At 45.7% G+C, this 12680-nt stretch overlaps 1 protein-coding gene across 1 annotated transcript in view; it reads left to right on the forward strand.

Moving 5' to 3' along the window:
* The window catches only part of LOC144607921 (uncharacterized), a 511597-nt gene that overhangs the window by 425507 nt on the left and 73410 nt on the right, over positions 1-12680 (forward strand). Inside the window, exon 18 of the mRNA XM_078425055.1 lies at positions 116-250. Coding sequence (XP_078281181.1) covers positions 116-250 — 135 coding nt within the window. The remainder of the gene's footprint in view (positions 1-115; positions 251-12680) is intronic.

A 12680-nucleotide genomic window follows, 5' to 3' on the forward strand; every position in this document is an offset into this window, starting at 1 on the left:
AGGTATTTTGGTAAAAGTCATCCAGTCACTTTAGTAATGGCTGAACGTTTGTGATCGTTTAGTTACCATGGACAGTAGAACTTCATTGCAATGTTTTCTTTCCTCGTGCCTGAAGTTTGTGATCCTGGTGTTTACGGAGCTGGATGCAGCAGCAAGTGTCGATGCCCAGAAGGTGTTTCCTGTGACCATGTAACTGGGGAATGCAAGATGCCCTGTCCCCGGGGCTACCACGGCAAGAACTGTAGTCAAGGTACGTTTAACATTCCGTGATCTTTGGAAACTTGAAAAATGAAAAATAGTGATCGATGGTCCAAGTGCCATGTTTGAAAATAATGACATGTCAACGATGGATGAGAATGAGCTAATTGGGGACAGTCAGGCTGGTCTTGTTGATGGCAAGTCAATCTTATGAACCTGGTTGAATTTCTTGAGGAGGTGACAAAGGTGATCGATGAGGGGAGGCTTACATGGACCTTACTTAGTAAGACAATCCCCCTCCCATTTCCACTCTGACCTTTCTGTCCTGGGCCTCCTCCACTGTCAGAGTGAGGCCCAGCGCAAACTGGAAGAAACAGCACCTCATATTTTGCTTGGGCACTTACACCCTGTGGTATGAGTATTGATTCCTCTAACTTTAAGTAACCCTTGCATCCCCTCTCTCTCCATCCCTCCCCCACCCTAGTCATTGCACTAGTTTCATTAATTGTATCACTCGTTATCACCTTCCCCACAGACAACAATGGACCATAGTGGGCTCCACCTTTCCTAGATCATCGTTGCTGCCTTTGATTTCATTCATTTGTTCTATGTACCTTTTCATATCTCGTTTCCCCCTCCCCTGACTCCAAGGGTTTCATCCAAAATTTCGCCTATTCCTTTTCTCCAGAGATGCTGCCTGACCTGTTAAATTACTCCAGCATTTAGTGTCTATCTAAGATATTTGATCCAGCAGATTAAGATGCATGGGATCTATGTTGACTTGATGGTCTGGATTTAGAACTGGCTTGCCCATAGAAGACAGAGGGTCTTGGTGGAAGGGTGTTATTCTGGCTAGTGGTCTGTGACCAGAGGTGTTCTATAGGGATCAGGTCTGGGACCTGTGTTGTTTGTGATACCTTGGATGAAAATGTAGATGGGCTGGTTAGTAAGGTTGCAGATGACCCAGAGATTGGTGGAGTTGTGCACAGTGAAGAAGGCTGACAAAGTATATAATGGGAAAAAGATCAACTCAGAATTGGGCAGAGAAATGGCAGATGGAATTGAATTTGGGCAAGTGTGAGATCTTGCACTTTAGGAGGTCAGATGTAAGGGGAAAGTGTACAGCTAATGGCAGGACCTTAAACAATATAGACGGATCGTGCGGTCTAAGTTCATAACTCCCTGAAAGTAGCAACACGAGTAGATCAAGTGACAAGCGTATGCTTGTTGTATGCTTGTTTTCATAAGCCAGGACATTGAGTATTGGAGTTATGAAGTCATGTTGCATTTATAAATCTTTGCTTCAGCTGCAATTGGAGTAAAGTGTGCAGTTCTGGTCGCCCCTTTACAAGAATGATATGGAGGCTTTGGAGAAGATGCGGTAGAGATTTGCCAGAATGCTGCCTGGATTAGAAGGTAGTAGCTATAAAAAGAGGATGAGAGGGGAAACGTTGTGGGTTCCTGGAACAGGCTGCCAGGGATGGTGGTGAAGGCAGTTATGATAGTGGCATTTGAAGATGCGTTTAGATAGGCATGTGACTATGGAACAGGCTGCCAGGGATGGTGGTTAAGGCAGTTATGATAGTGGCATTTGAAGATGCGTTTAGATAGGCATGTGACTATGCAAGGGAAGGGGGGATAAATGCTCGCATTTATTTCAAGAGGGCTTGGAAACAAAAACAAAGGGATGTAATGCTGAGGCTCTACTTAGGTCAAGTTAGTGGATATATTTAAGGCAGAGGTAGATAGATTCCTGATTAGTACGGATGTTAGAGGTTATGGGGAGAAAGCAGGAGAATGGTGTTAGGAGGGATAGATAGATCAACCATGATTGAATGGCGGAGACTTGATGGGCCGAATGGCCTAATTCTGCTCGAATCATATGATCTTATGACAGGATCATGTGCAGGAAAAAAAGATTTGGTTAATTGGCAGCAACCTCATTGGCCTTAGAGCCTGTTCCTGTGCTGTAGCATGTTCTGTGTTCAGTTCACATTATTCAATGGTGCCACCACTTTCTCCAAAGCACTGGGTATTTTCCTTCTCAGGTACTCATCCACTTCTCTATCGATCTGTTGTGTATGTCCCTTTTGGCAGTTGCCCTGTGAAGGAATATATCCTCCTTGGCCCTTTGACCAGCAGAGAGGGTCAGGATAAAAGTCAGGAGATATTGACTGGATGCTGATGTCCAAAGGCATCCCTTGAGGCTGGGAAGCAATCACTGAGGGTGGGAAACATTGCAGTAAATCTTCATTCCAAGAGCAAGGTTGAAAGAAAAAGATAGGCACAAAGTGTTGGAGTAACTGAGCGGGCCATCTCTGCAGAGCATGGATAGGTGAAATTTTAGAAACATAGAATCATAGAAAATAGGTGCAGGAGTAGGCCATTCAGCCATTCAATATGATCATGGCTGATCATCTAAAATCAGTACCCCGTTCCTGCTGTTTCCCCATATCCCTTGATTCATTTAGCCCCAAGAGCTATATCTAACTCTCTCTTGGGTCAAAACCCTTCTTCAGTCACAACCTGAAACATCACCGATACAGAGATGCTGCCTGAGTTGCTAAGTTACTCCAGCACTTTGTGTCTTTTATTTTGCAAACCAGCACTGCAGTTCCTTGTTTCTCCGTTAGGCAATAATGGTTATCCAAGGGCACGAGGGTTAGATAACTGCCCCACCCATCATCAGGCTGTGCTTGGGGACTGCTATGTTTACCTGGTAGGCAGGAAGAACCTCAGTTTAGCATCTCATCTGAACAGTAACACCTTTGAGAATCTCTACGATCAGTTTTATTATTCCAATAGTTTTATTTGTTAATTACATTTTCAGGTTCATATTTGTGATTGGCATTGTGTTTATCTTCAGATTATAAATTGTTGAGTGGACTAAAGTAATTCAATGGTTCCTTTATTATCACATTATCATGGTATAGTGAGGTTCTTTCTTTGTATACAGATCAGTAAGTTTATTGGCATGCGTCAGTACAATACCTGGCTCAGCACATAATGCACAGAAGCAGCTCACAGTCTAGATGCAATAGTCCCAGGCTTTGGTGGCATTTCACAGTCCCACCTGCAGCTGGCCATCGAGGCCTGTTGCAGCCGTCACCTCCATCTGGTAGTCCCGCCAACCGTCGTCCTCCTTGCACGGCCATCTTCATCCTCAGTGCCCCGGGGACTTCTCCCTCAGTTGACCATGCAAGGCGGAAGGTAAGACCCCCCCCCCCACTAGCTTTTCCCACCATCCCTTGTCCAGGGTCCGCTGCTATCACTGGGTCCCTCCACCTTCTCTCTGGTTCCTGGTCTTTAGGGGCCGGGCGTGGCAGCTTCCCTCTCTCGGTGTCACGGTGGGTGAGCCAGTCCTGCTGTCGGGGTAAGGCCGCGGCTCACTGGGACCTCCTGTTGTGGACCTGTGTTGTATTGTGTGCTAGTGGGGCACTGTGCAACAAGCGCAAAGGATGGGAGCGGATCTTATTGAAACATATAAGATTATTATGGGATTGGAGACGCTAGAGGCAGGAAACATGTTCCCAATGTTGGGGGAGTCCAGAACCAGGGGCCACAGTTTAAGAATAAGGGGTAGGCCATTTAGAACGGAGATGAGGAAGAACTTTTTCACTCAGAGAGTTTTTCACCCTTTGTGTGAAAAAGCTACCCCTACTCTGGGCAAGAGACTCTGTGCATCTACCCGATCCATTCCTCTCATGATTTTATACACCTCTCCAAGATCACCCTTCATCCTCCTGTGCTGCAAGGAATAGAGACCCAGCCTACTCAATCTCTCCTATGGCTCAGACCCTCGAGTCCTGGCAACATCCTCGTAAATGTACTTTGAACCCTTTCAAACTTGACAATATCTTTCCTGTAACATGGTGCCCACAACGGAACACAATATTCTAAATGTGGTCTCACCAACGTCTTATACAACTGCAACATGACCTCCCAACTTCTATAATCAATACTCTGGACTGATGAAGGCCAATGTGCCAAACGCCTTACCCACCTGCGACTCCATTTTCAAGGAACCATGCACCTGTACTCCTGGACTCCTCTGCTCCACAACACTGCCCAGAGGCCTACCATTCACTTTGTAGGTCCTGCCCTTGTTCGACGACCCAAAATGCAACACCTCACACATCTCTGTATTAAATTCCATCAACCATTCCTCAGCCCATCTGGTCAATCGATCCAAATCCTGCTGCAATCTTTCACAACCATCTTCACTAACTACAAAACCACCCACTTTTGTAATGCTCCTGATTTAAAATAGGTTTTGTCAGGAGCACACACTGTTAACCACAGATATATAAGAAGATAACTGCAGATGCTGGTACAAATCGAAGGTTTTTATTCACAAAATGCTGGAGTAACTCAGCAGGTCAGGCAGCATCTCGGGAGAGAAGGAATGGGTGACGTTTCGGGTCGAGACCCTTCTTCAGACTGCCCCCCTGACATCAGTCTGAAGAAGGGTCTCGACCTGAAACGTCACCCATTCCTTCTCTCCCGAGATGCTGCCTGACCTGCTGAGTTACTCCAGCATTTTGTGAATAAATACCTTCAAAATGTTAACCACAGATAGTATGGTAAAGGCTTTCAGGAACTCAACCAGGTGAACACACCAGATGTTCTGATCATAACCCATTGGTTATGTTCATCACTGTGACCAGATTTAGCAAAACCAGCTTCCGTTCCCTTTGACTGCAAAACAGGTTTTGAAGGCTGTCAATTCGGACCAATACAAAGCCACAGCACATGACCAATCAAATTGTTCAGGTGTTTCATTAAACCTTCCCAAGTCTACTCCGCCATTCAATCATGGCTGATATATCTCTCCCTCCTAACCCATTTCAACTCCCCCACCCATTCCCACACTGACCTGTCTGTCCTGGGCCTCCTCCATTGCCACAGTGAGGCCACAAGCTAATTGGAGGATCAGCATCTTATATTTCGCCAGGGGTAGCTTACAATCCAGCAGTATGAACGTTGAATTCTTTAATTTTAGTACCTTCTACTCAGACTGCCCTCCCCTCCCCCCTTGTCCCATTCCTCCACCTCTAGTCGTTTTACCAGTTCCACCTTTCATCACATTGTACTCTTCAGTTTACACCACTTACGAGATAACCACTTATGAGGTGTTTTTGGTTCTGGTTCCGGTTGATTTCTGCGCAAACACCTCATAAGTGGTTGTCTCTCTCTCTCGCAGCAGCAGCAGCAGGTCGGAGTGAGTAGAGTAGTGATGGAGTTTTGAAGTGGGCCTTTTAGACCAAGTTGAGGAGATCTAGTTGGTCAATCCCCTTTGTAAATGACTGAACATCGGGAGTGGCGCGTGCGTTGGGCGGTAACAAATTCCATTCCCTTATCATCCTAGGGTAAAGGGAATATTGGTAGCAACGTTTATTGGAATTCAGCGAGTTGATTTAGGGACCGGTATTTTGTCTTGTTTCATGGCAGTTGGTGCTCTGGGATGACGGAAGATTTGATGGCGTGATTTTGTGAATCTCTTTGTAAATTGCAATAAGTCTGCAGAGCCTGATTCTGCAGAGCTCTAGGGAATCCCCTCTGAGAGAAGTCAGCATATTATTCATGCTTGATTTGCACTTGTAGTCATTACATACAGAGCGAGCTGCTCGGCGTTGTACTTTCTCCAGGGTGATCTTGTTGTTGTTGTTGAAAAGATCTCATACAGCTCCACAATACTCCAATTTGGGCCTGACCAAGGACTTGTAGGCATTCTCTTTGACGGATGTACTACATGCGTGGACATTTCTTTTAAGAAGGCCGAGCGTTCTATTTGCTTTGTTAGACACTTGATCAATATGCGTCGCCCAACTTAAATCTTTGCTTAATTCAACTCCTCGATATGGGTGATGGTTGACAGCAAGTAATGAATGGCTACCCATGTTGTATTCCAATAAAAGTGGATTAGTCTTGTGTGAGACATGGATGGTGTGACACTTGGTTGTATTGAATGACATCTGCCAGGTTTTCCCCCACTCACAGAGAGCATCCAGAACCTTCTGTGAGGACAAGCTGTCTTCTGGTGTTTTAATCTCTCTATAAATTATGGCATCATCTGCGAAGAGTCGAACTCTGGACGAAACTGCATTTGGAATGTCATTGGTATACATAGTTTACGCAGTAATCAATCAGAACGTGAACCAGAACACCTTCCTCAGCCAACACTGGGCAACATCAGGGCTCCACCCTGCCTCTGGTCATTTGTGGCCGGGCCTTGATTGATCCTGGTCTTTTCTCACCTCCACCCCTCCCCTAGGTTCAATCTGAAGAAGGGTTCTGACCCGAAACGTCACCCATCCTTTTTCACCAGAGATACTGGCTGACTCACTGCGTTACTCCAGCACTTTGTGTCTGAGCTGTTCATCCTTCTGATTTTAGGGTTTCTCTTGTAACTTTTGTATGTTCATACAAAATGACTGGATCAACCAGTTGGAAATGGCTCCCGTCTCTGCCTAGATCTTTGGGCCTCCAAGGATGCCCTGGAATCAGATGGTTGGGACATTGCAGCTGACTGCATGCCAGGAGGCTGGCCCAACACACTGGTCATGCAATGCTACATTCATGAGCAATAACAACATTTTCCCCATTATATTCACATAATAACACTAAGTGACCACAACCATAATAATGGAAGTTCTAATCTCCACCTACTCTCTGTCATAATCTGCACTGATAGACCAGTGGTGTGCTGAAGGAGATGCCAGATTTTGGATGAGATATCAGTTGTGACTGGACTCTCTGAAATCTACAGTAGTACTCTTTCCCAGAAGAATGGAGAGTTTTCCTTTTGACATGGTCTTAGCCCCTCCTCCGACCAATAAAAACATTTGTGTGGTCTTGTGCCCAACTTACCAATGTTCTGAAGAAGGGTCCGTCCCGTAACGTCACCTATCAATGTTCTCCAGAGATGTTGCCTGACCCACTGAGTTACCCTCTACATTTTGCATCCATCTTTGCCTTCATTCTTATCCAAGGGGCGGCACGGTGGTGCAGTGGTAGTTGCTGCATTACAGCACCAGAGACCCAGGTTCGATCCTGACTATGGGTGCTGTCTGTATGGAGTTTGTACGTTCTCCCTGTGACCGCGTGGATTTCTCTGGGTGCTCTGGTTTCCTCCCACACTGCAAAGACATAGGTTTGTAGGTTAATTGGCTTCAGTAAAATTGTAAATCGTCCCCAGTGTGCAGATATTGCTGGTGTACTGGGTGATCACTGGTTGGTGCAGATTCAGTGGGCCGAAGGGCCTGTTTTCGCGCTGTATCTAAAGTCTAAAGTCACAACAGTCATTGTAAATTAGAAGTTTTTTTGGCTTTAAAGCACTTTTGGGATGTGTGGAACTCATGAAGGGTACACTATCAAATGTAATTTGGTTCTTTCTTTACTCTACCCTGGGTGCTCAGTCTGTGCATCACTTCTTTGCAGATGGGGGTCCATAACTGAAGGAACACAATGTTCCTCTGTGAACTCATGTAACTGCTCCCTCGAAATGAATGGAATTTACAAGCCAAACGTCTACCTAATCCACTCAATTAATCTCCATCGAAATCTTCAACAATGAATTATTACCAGATGATATTCAATAAGCTAAATCCCTAATCTGGAATTGTTTGATTTGGCAAGAAAGAGGAAATTGGGTTAAGTGCCAGCCCTTGAGTGAAAAGAGGATTTGCATTACTCTAGCGCCTTTAACAACTTCTGCACGGGGCCAAAGGTGTTGAAGTGTCATCAGTGCAATGAATCATGTAGTCAGTTTTCACACAGCTAGGTCCTGTAATAATGACATGACAATATGTTTTTAGTGATCTGTATTGAAAAATACATTTTGGGCAGGATACATGTAAAGGGCATGCTATTATGGAATGAGTTACCCTCCATTTAATTCATATGGTTCCTATTTGAGATACTTTGAATAAAGTACATTTATACTTTATTCGTTACTACTGTACATTAGGGCGGGGCGGTGGCGCAGCGGTAGAGTTGCTGCCTTGCAACGCTTACAGCACCAGAGACCTGGGTTCGATCCCAACAACAGGCGCTGTCTGTACGGAGTTTGTACGTTCTCTCCGTGACCGCATGGTTTTTCTCCGAGATCTTCGGTTTCCTCCCACACTCCAAAGATGTACAGGTTTGTAGGCTAATTGGCTTGGTATAAGTGTAAAAAATGTTCCTAGTGTGAGTAGGATTGTGTGTAGTAATAGAATAGAAAAATAGGTACAGGAGTAGGCCATTCGGCTCTTCGAGCCAGCACCGCCATTCGATATGGATCATAGCTGATCATCTAAAATCAGTACCCCGTTCCTGCTTTTTCCCCATAACCTTTGTTTCATTTAGCACGAAGAGCTATATCTAACTTTCTTGAAAACATCCAGTGAATGTGGATAGTGTTAATGTGTGGGGATCGCTGGTCGGTATGGAGTCGGTGGGCCTAAGAGCACGTTTCCGTGCTGTATCTCTAAACTAATCTAAATTAAAAATAGAGAACGCATTGCTTTATGTATAAGATATACTATAAATGACTACTTTTCACAGTAGTAGTGCTTTGCTAAATATAGTTTCTATTGTGCAATAAGGTGTTGAATAAAACAGTACACTAGGAGCAGTGAAAGGAGTCCATCTTGTACATTGCATTGTTAATCTGGATGAAGAACCAATCCTAATAGTTGAGTTTTAATGGGCATTTAGCGGTTGGTTTAAGAGATAGTTATAAGGAGAGAGTGAGAATGGAAAAATATGGTGGGTTCCACAATTTTTGGAAAAATATATGCTAAGAAGGAATGTATGAGTAAATTTTAATTAGACACTAGACCAAGTTGGGCCCAAACCCTCTCCTGCATTGGTACAGCACCTCTCCCCCCTACCTCCCCTCTCCCCCCTCCCCCTCCCCCCCTCTTCCCCTCCCCCCCTCTTCCCCTCCCTCCCCGCTCCCTCCCCCTCCCTTCCCCTCCCTCCCTCCCCCCTCCCTCCCCCTCCCCCCACTCCATCCCCCTCAATCCCCCTTACCCTCCTCCATCCCCCTCCCTCCCTCCCCACTCCCTCCTGAGGAGATAGATTTAAACTTTAAAATGTGAATAACTTAAAAAATATAACACAGATTTCGATGAAACTTCTTCCATTAGCATTAGGATGACGGTGAGCAAGGTGGGCCTACAATTGTTGTGCTATTGTGTACCGTTTTGGCTGTAGTTCAGAAACAAACAAACAAACAAACAAAAGTTTTAGTATATGGACTAGACCAAGTGGACCCGTTGGGCCCAAACCTCTCCTGCATTGGTGCAGCACCCTCTCCTCCCAACCCTCCCCCCTCCCCCTCCCCCTCCCTCCTCCCCCTCCCCTCTCCCCCCTCCCTCCTCCCCTCTCCCCCCACTTTCCCCTCCCCTTCCCTCCTCCCTCCCCTCCCCTCTCTCCCCTCCCTTCCCCCCCTCCCTTCCCTCTCCCTCTTCCCCCTTCCCCTCCCCCCCACTCCATCCCCTCACCCTCCCTCCTCCCTAGGAGATAGATTAAAACTTTAAAATGTGAATAACTTTAAAAATATAATACCGAATTCAATGAAACCTTCCATTAGCACCTAAAAGTGGTGAGTAAGGTCGGCCTAAAATTGTCGCGCTGTCGTGTACCGTCTTGGGTGTATTTCAGGAACAAACAAACAAATGAGAGTTTTAGTATATAGATAATGAAGGTTCATTATCAAATGAACTGTGGGATCTAAACAGGACAGTCTACAGGAGTGTTTAATTCAAATTCATTTTAACCTACATAAAACAACCTCATGACAATACACAAGCTAAACATCTTCCCTTGCTTGCTATCCCCTTGCCTTTCATGCACAGAGGAAATCAATGTGTAACCCAAGAGAATGCAAAGTAGTCATGGACTGTTAGAGATGAGAGGACCACAGGCAGACAAGGAATGAGGATTGCTAGCCTTGAAGATTCGCACCTTAGACCAGGTCATTGTGACACTTCCACAAGCAAGATTGGAAATATTCAATTGGAGATTTTTCCCAAACCACTCTAATCTCCTTGTTCAGGCTGAGAAACAGGAAATAACAGGAATATTTTGTAGAAACATTTAGTTTGTGGGCCATGAAGGGGATCTGGAAATACTTAGCAAGCAAAGACAGACATCTGTCATCAATTACAGAGCGGGAGAGCACAGCAACGGAACGATGTAAAAGTGCTGATAGAAATGGTGACCTTAAAGTGAGCTGCAAGACATTACTGCCCTGGGCTGCATCAGGACACAGGCACAAGGCAACAAAGGGTAGAACGGTGTCAAAATTATAAATATATACACCCAGCAAAAAGAGACAAGATGCTAACATGAGGAATATTGGAAGAGTCTCATCCCATGAGGTCTATAAATAAGTGCATGATATGTGACCAGCAAAAGAATAAAGGATCAGAACTGATATGATGCCAATATAAGAAACATGGGATGAGCAATATAAGATTGGGGTACGTGAATATGGGATTAGCACCTGGAACATGGGACAAGTAAACACATTAGCGGACTGATTCAGGACGGCAGTGCTACCATCAGAGGAGGTCTCTTGGGGCAAGAGTTCAGGCTGGAGGCTTGGGCTGACTTGGCCAGTCATGCTCACAGTCTGGGCTGTTCCTCATTTTTGCCTATGAAGTAGATGGCCAAATGGTTTATTCTCAAGCAGTTGAGGATGGTCCAAGTTTGACTTGAAAGTTTATAGCCTGGGATTTTATTGCTTGAGTCACTTATTGGTGAAGTCTGTGGTCAGCCACTGAGAGGAGAGGCAGGCTTTAGGGATATAAAGTCATGGGATAGAGCATGTGGCATTTAGAACTGGAGTTACATTGGGATGCAGCCTTGACTCTAGTCAGAATTTAGATCCTAATTTCCGATGTACTGTTATAAAAACCAAGAGCATATTGTGGGCGGCACGGTGTCGCAGCGGTGAAGCTGGTGCCTTGCAGCCCCAGGGACCCGGGTCCGATCCTGACTACAGGTGCTGTCTGTATGGAGTTTGTACATTCTCCTCGTGACTGCATGGGTTTTCTCCGGGTGCTCCAGTTTACTCCCACACTCCAAAAACATACAGATTTCAAGATTTCAAGATCAATTCATTGTCACATGTACCAATTAAGGTATAGTGAAATTTGAGTTACCATACAGCCATACTAAGTAAATAGCAACAAGACACACAGCCACATAAAATAAAATTTAACATAAACATCCACCACAGTGGATTCCACATTCCTCACTGTGATGGAAGGTAATAAAGTTCAACATCTTCCTCTTTGTTCACCCGGGGTCGGGGCTGTTGAACCGTCCGCAGTCGCCGCTGCCGAATGTCCGAGGCCCTCGCGTTGGGATGATCGAAACTCCGGCGTCGGGACGATTGGAACTCTCTCCGCGGCACGGAGCTCCCGAGTCGGCCTCTTCTCACCAGAGACCGCGGGCTTCACGATGTTAAAGTCCACAGGCCCCGCGGTTGGAGCTCTCCACAGTCGATCCTTGGCAAAGGATCGCAGCTCCACAATGTTAAAGTCCGCGCGGCGCCTGCGGCATGCATCGTGACATGGCGAGGCAGCCACTGTGGTGGCGCCACCTGGTGGAATCGATTTGTAGGTTAGTTAGCTTGGTATAATTGTAAATTGTCCTTAGTGTGTGTAGATAGTGTTGATGGTCGGTGCAGACTCGGTGAGCCCAAGGGCCTGTTTCCGTGCTGTATCTCTAAACTAAACTAAACATAAATCGAATGCAACAACAAGTTGCATTTATAGATCACGTCTAAAGAGCTGAAGTATGTCTATCTGCATCACACAGGGATACGGGGGATCCTGTACCCTCATTCAAGGGATGAGGGTCTTCAAGGACAAAAGAGTGAGTCCAGAGTCCAGATCTAACAATCTAGAGATCTGAGTTCAAATCCCAATATGATAGTTGTAGGAAAATAGAGTCATTTCATAATCTGGACATTTATAAGAAGCTTTTCTTAGTAATGATGACTGCAAAACTGGAGGTTTGTCAAACGAAACCGACCTAGGATTAGTTTCGTTTAGAGATTCAGCATGGAAACAGGCCCTTTGGCCCACCGTGTCCGCGCCGACCAGTGTTCTCCACACACCAACACTATCCTACACACACTAGGGACAATTTACAATTTTACCAAAGCCAATTAGTCTACAAACCTGTACATCTTTGGAGTGTGGGAGGACACTCCCGGTGAAAACCCACGCGGTCAAGGGGGAAAACGTACAAACTCCGTACAGACAACACCCGAGGTCAGGATCGAACCCGGGACTCTGGAACTGTAAGACAGCAACTCTACTACTATGCTACCATGCCACCCGCTACTAATGAACTCAAGGGAAGGAAATATGAGCCCCTTACCTGGGCGAGGCTTGAGGTGATTCCTGAGCTTAGAACAGTGCTTCAGCGCCCACACTTGGCTTTGTCAGTCACACTGTCCATGGCAGGCAGGCAGGCAG

The sequence above is a fragment of the Rhinoraja longicauda genome, chromosome 30 (genome assembly GCF_053455715.1).
Source record: "Rhinoraja longicauda isolate Sanriku21f chromosome 30, sRhiLon1.1, whole genome shotgun sequence".
Lineage (NCBI taxonomy): Eukaryota > Metazoa > Chordata > Chondrichthyes > Rajiformes > Arhynchobatidae > Rhinoraja > Rhinoraja longicauda.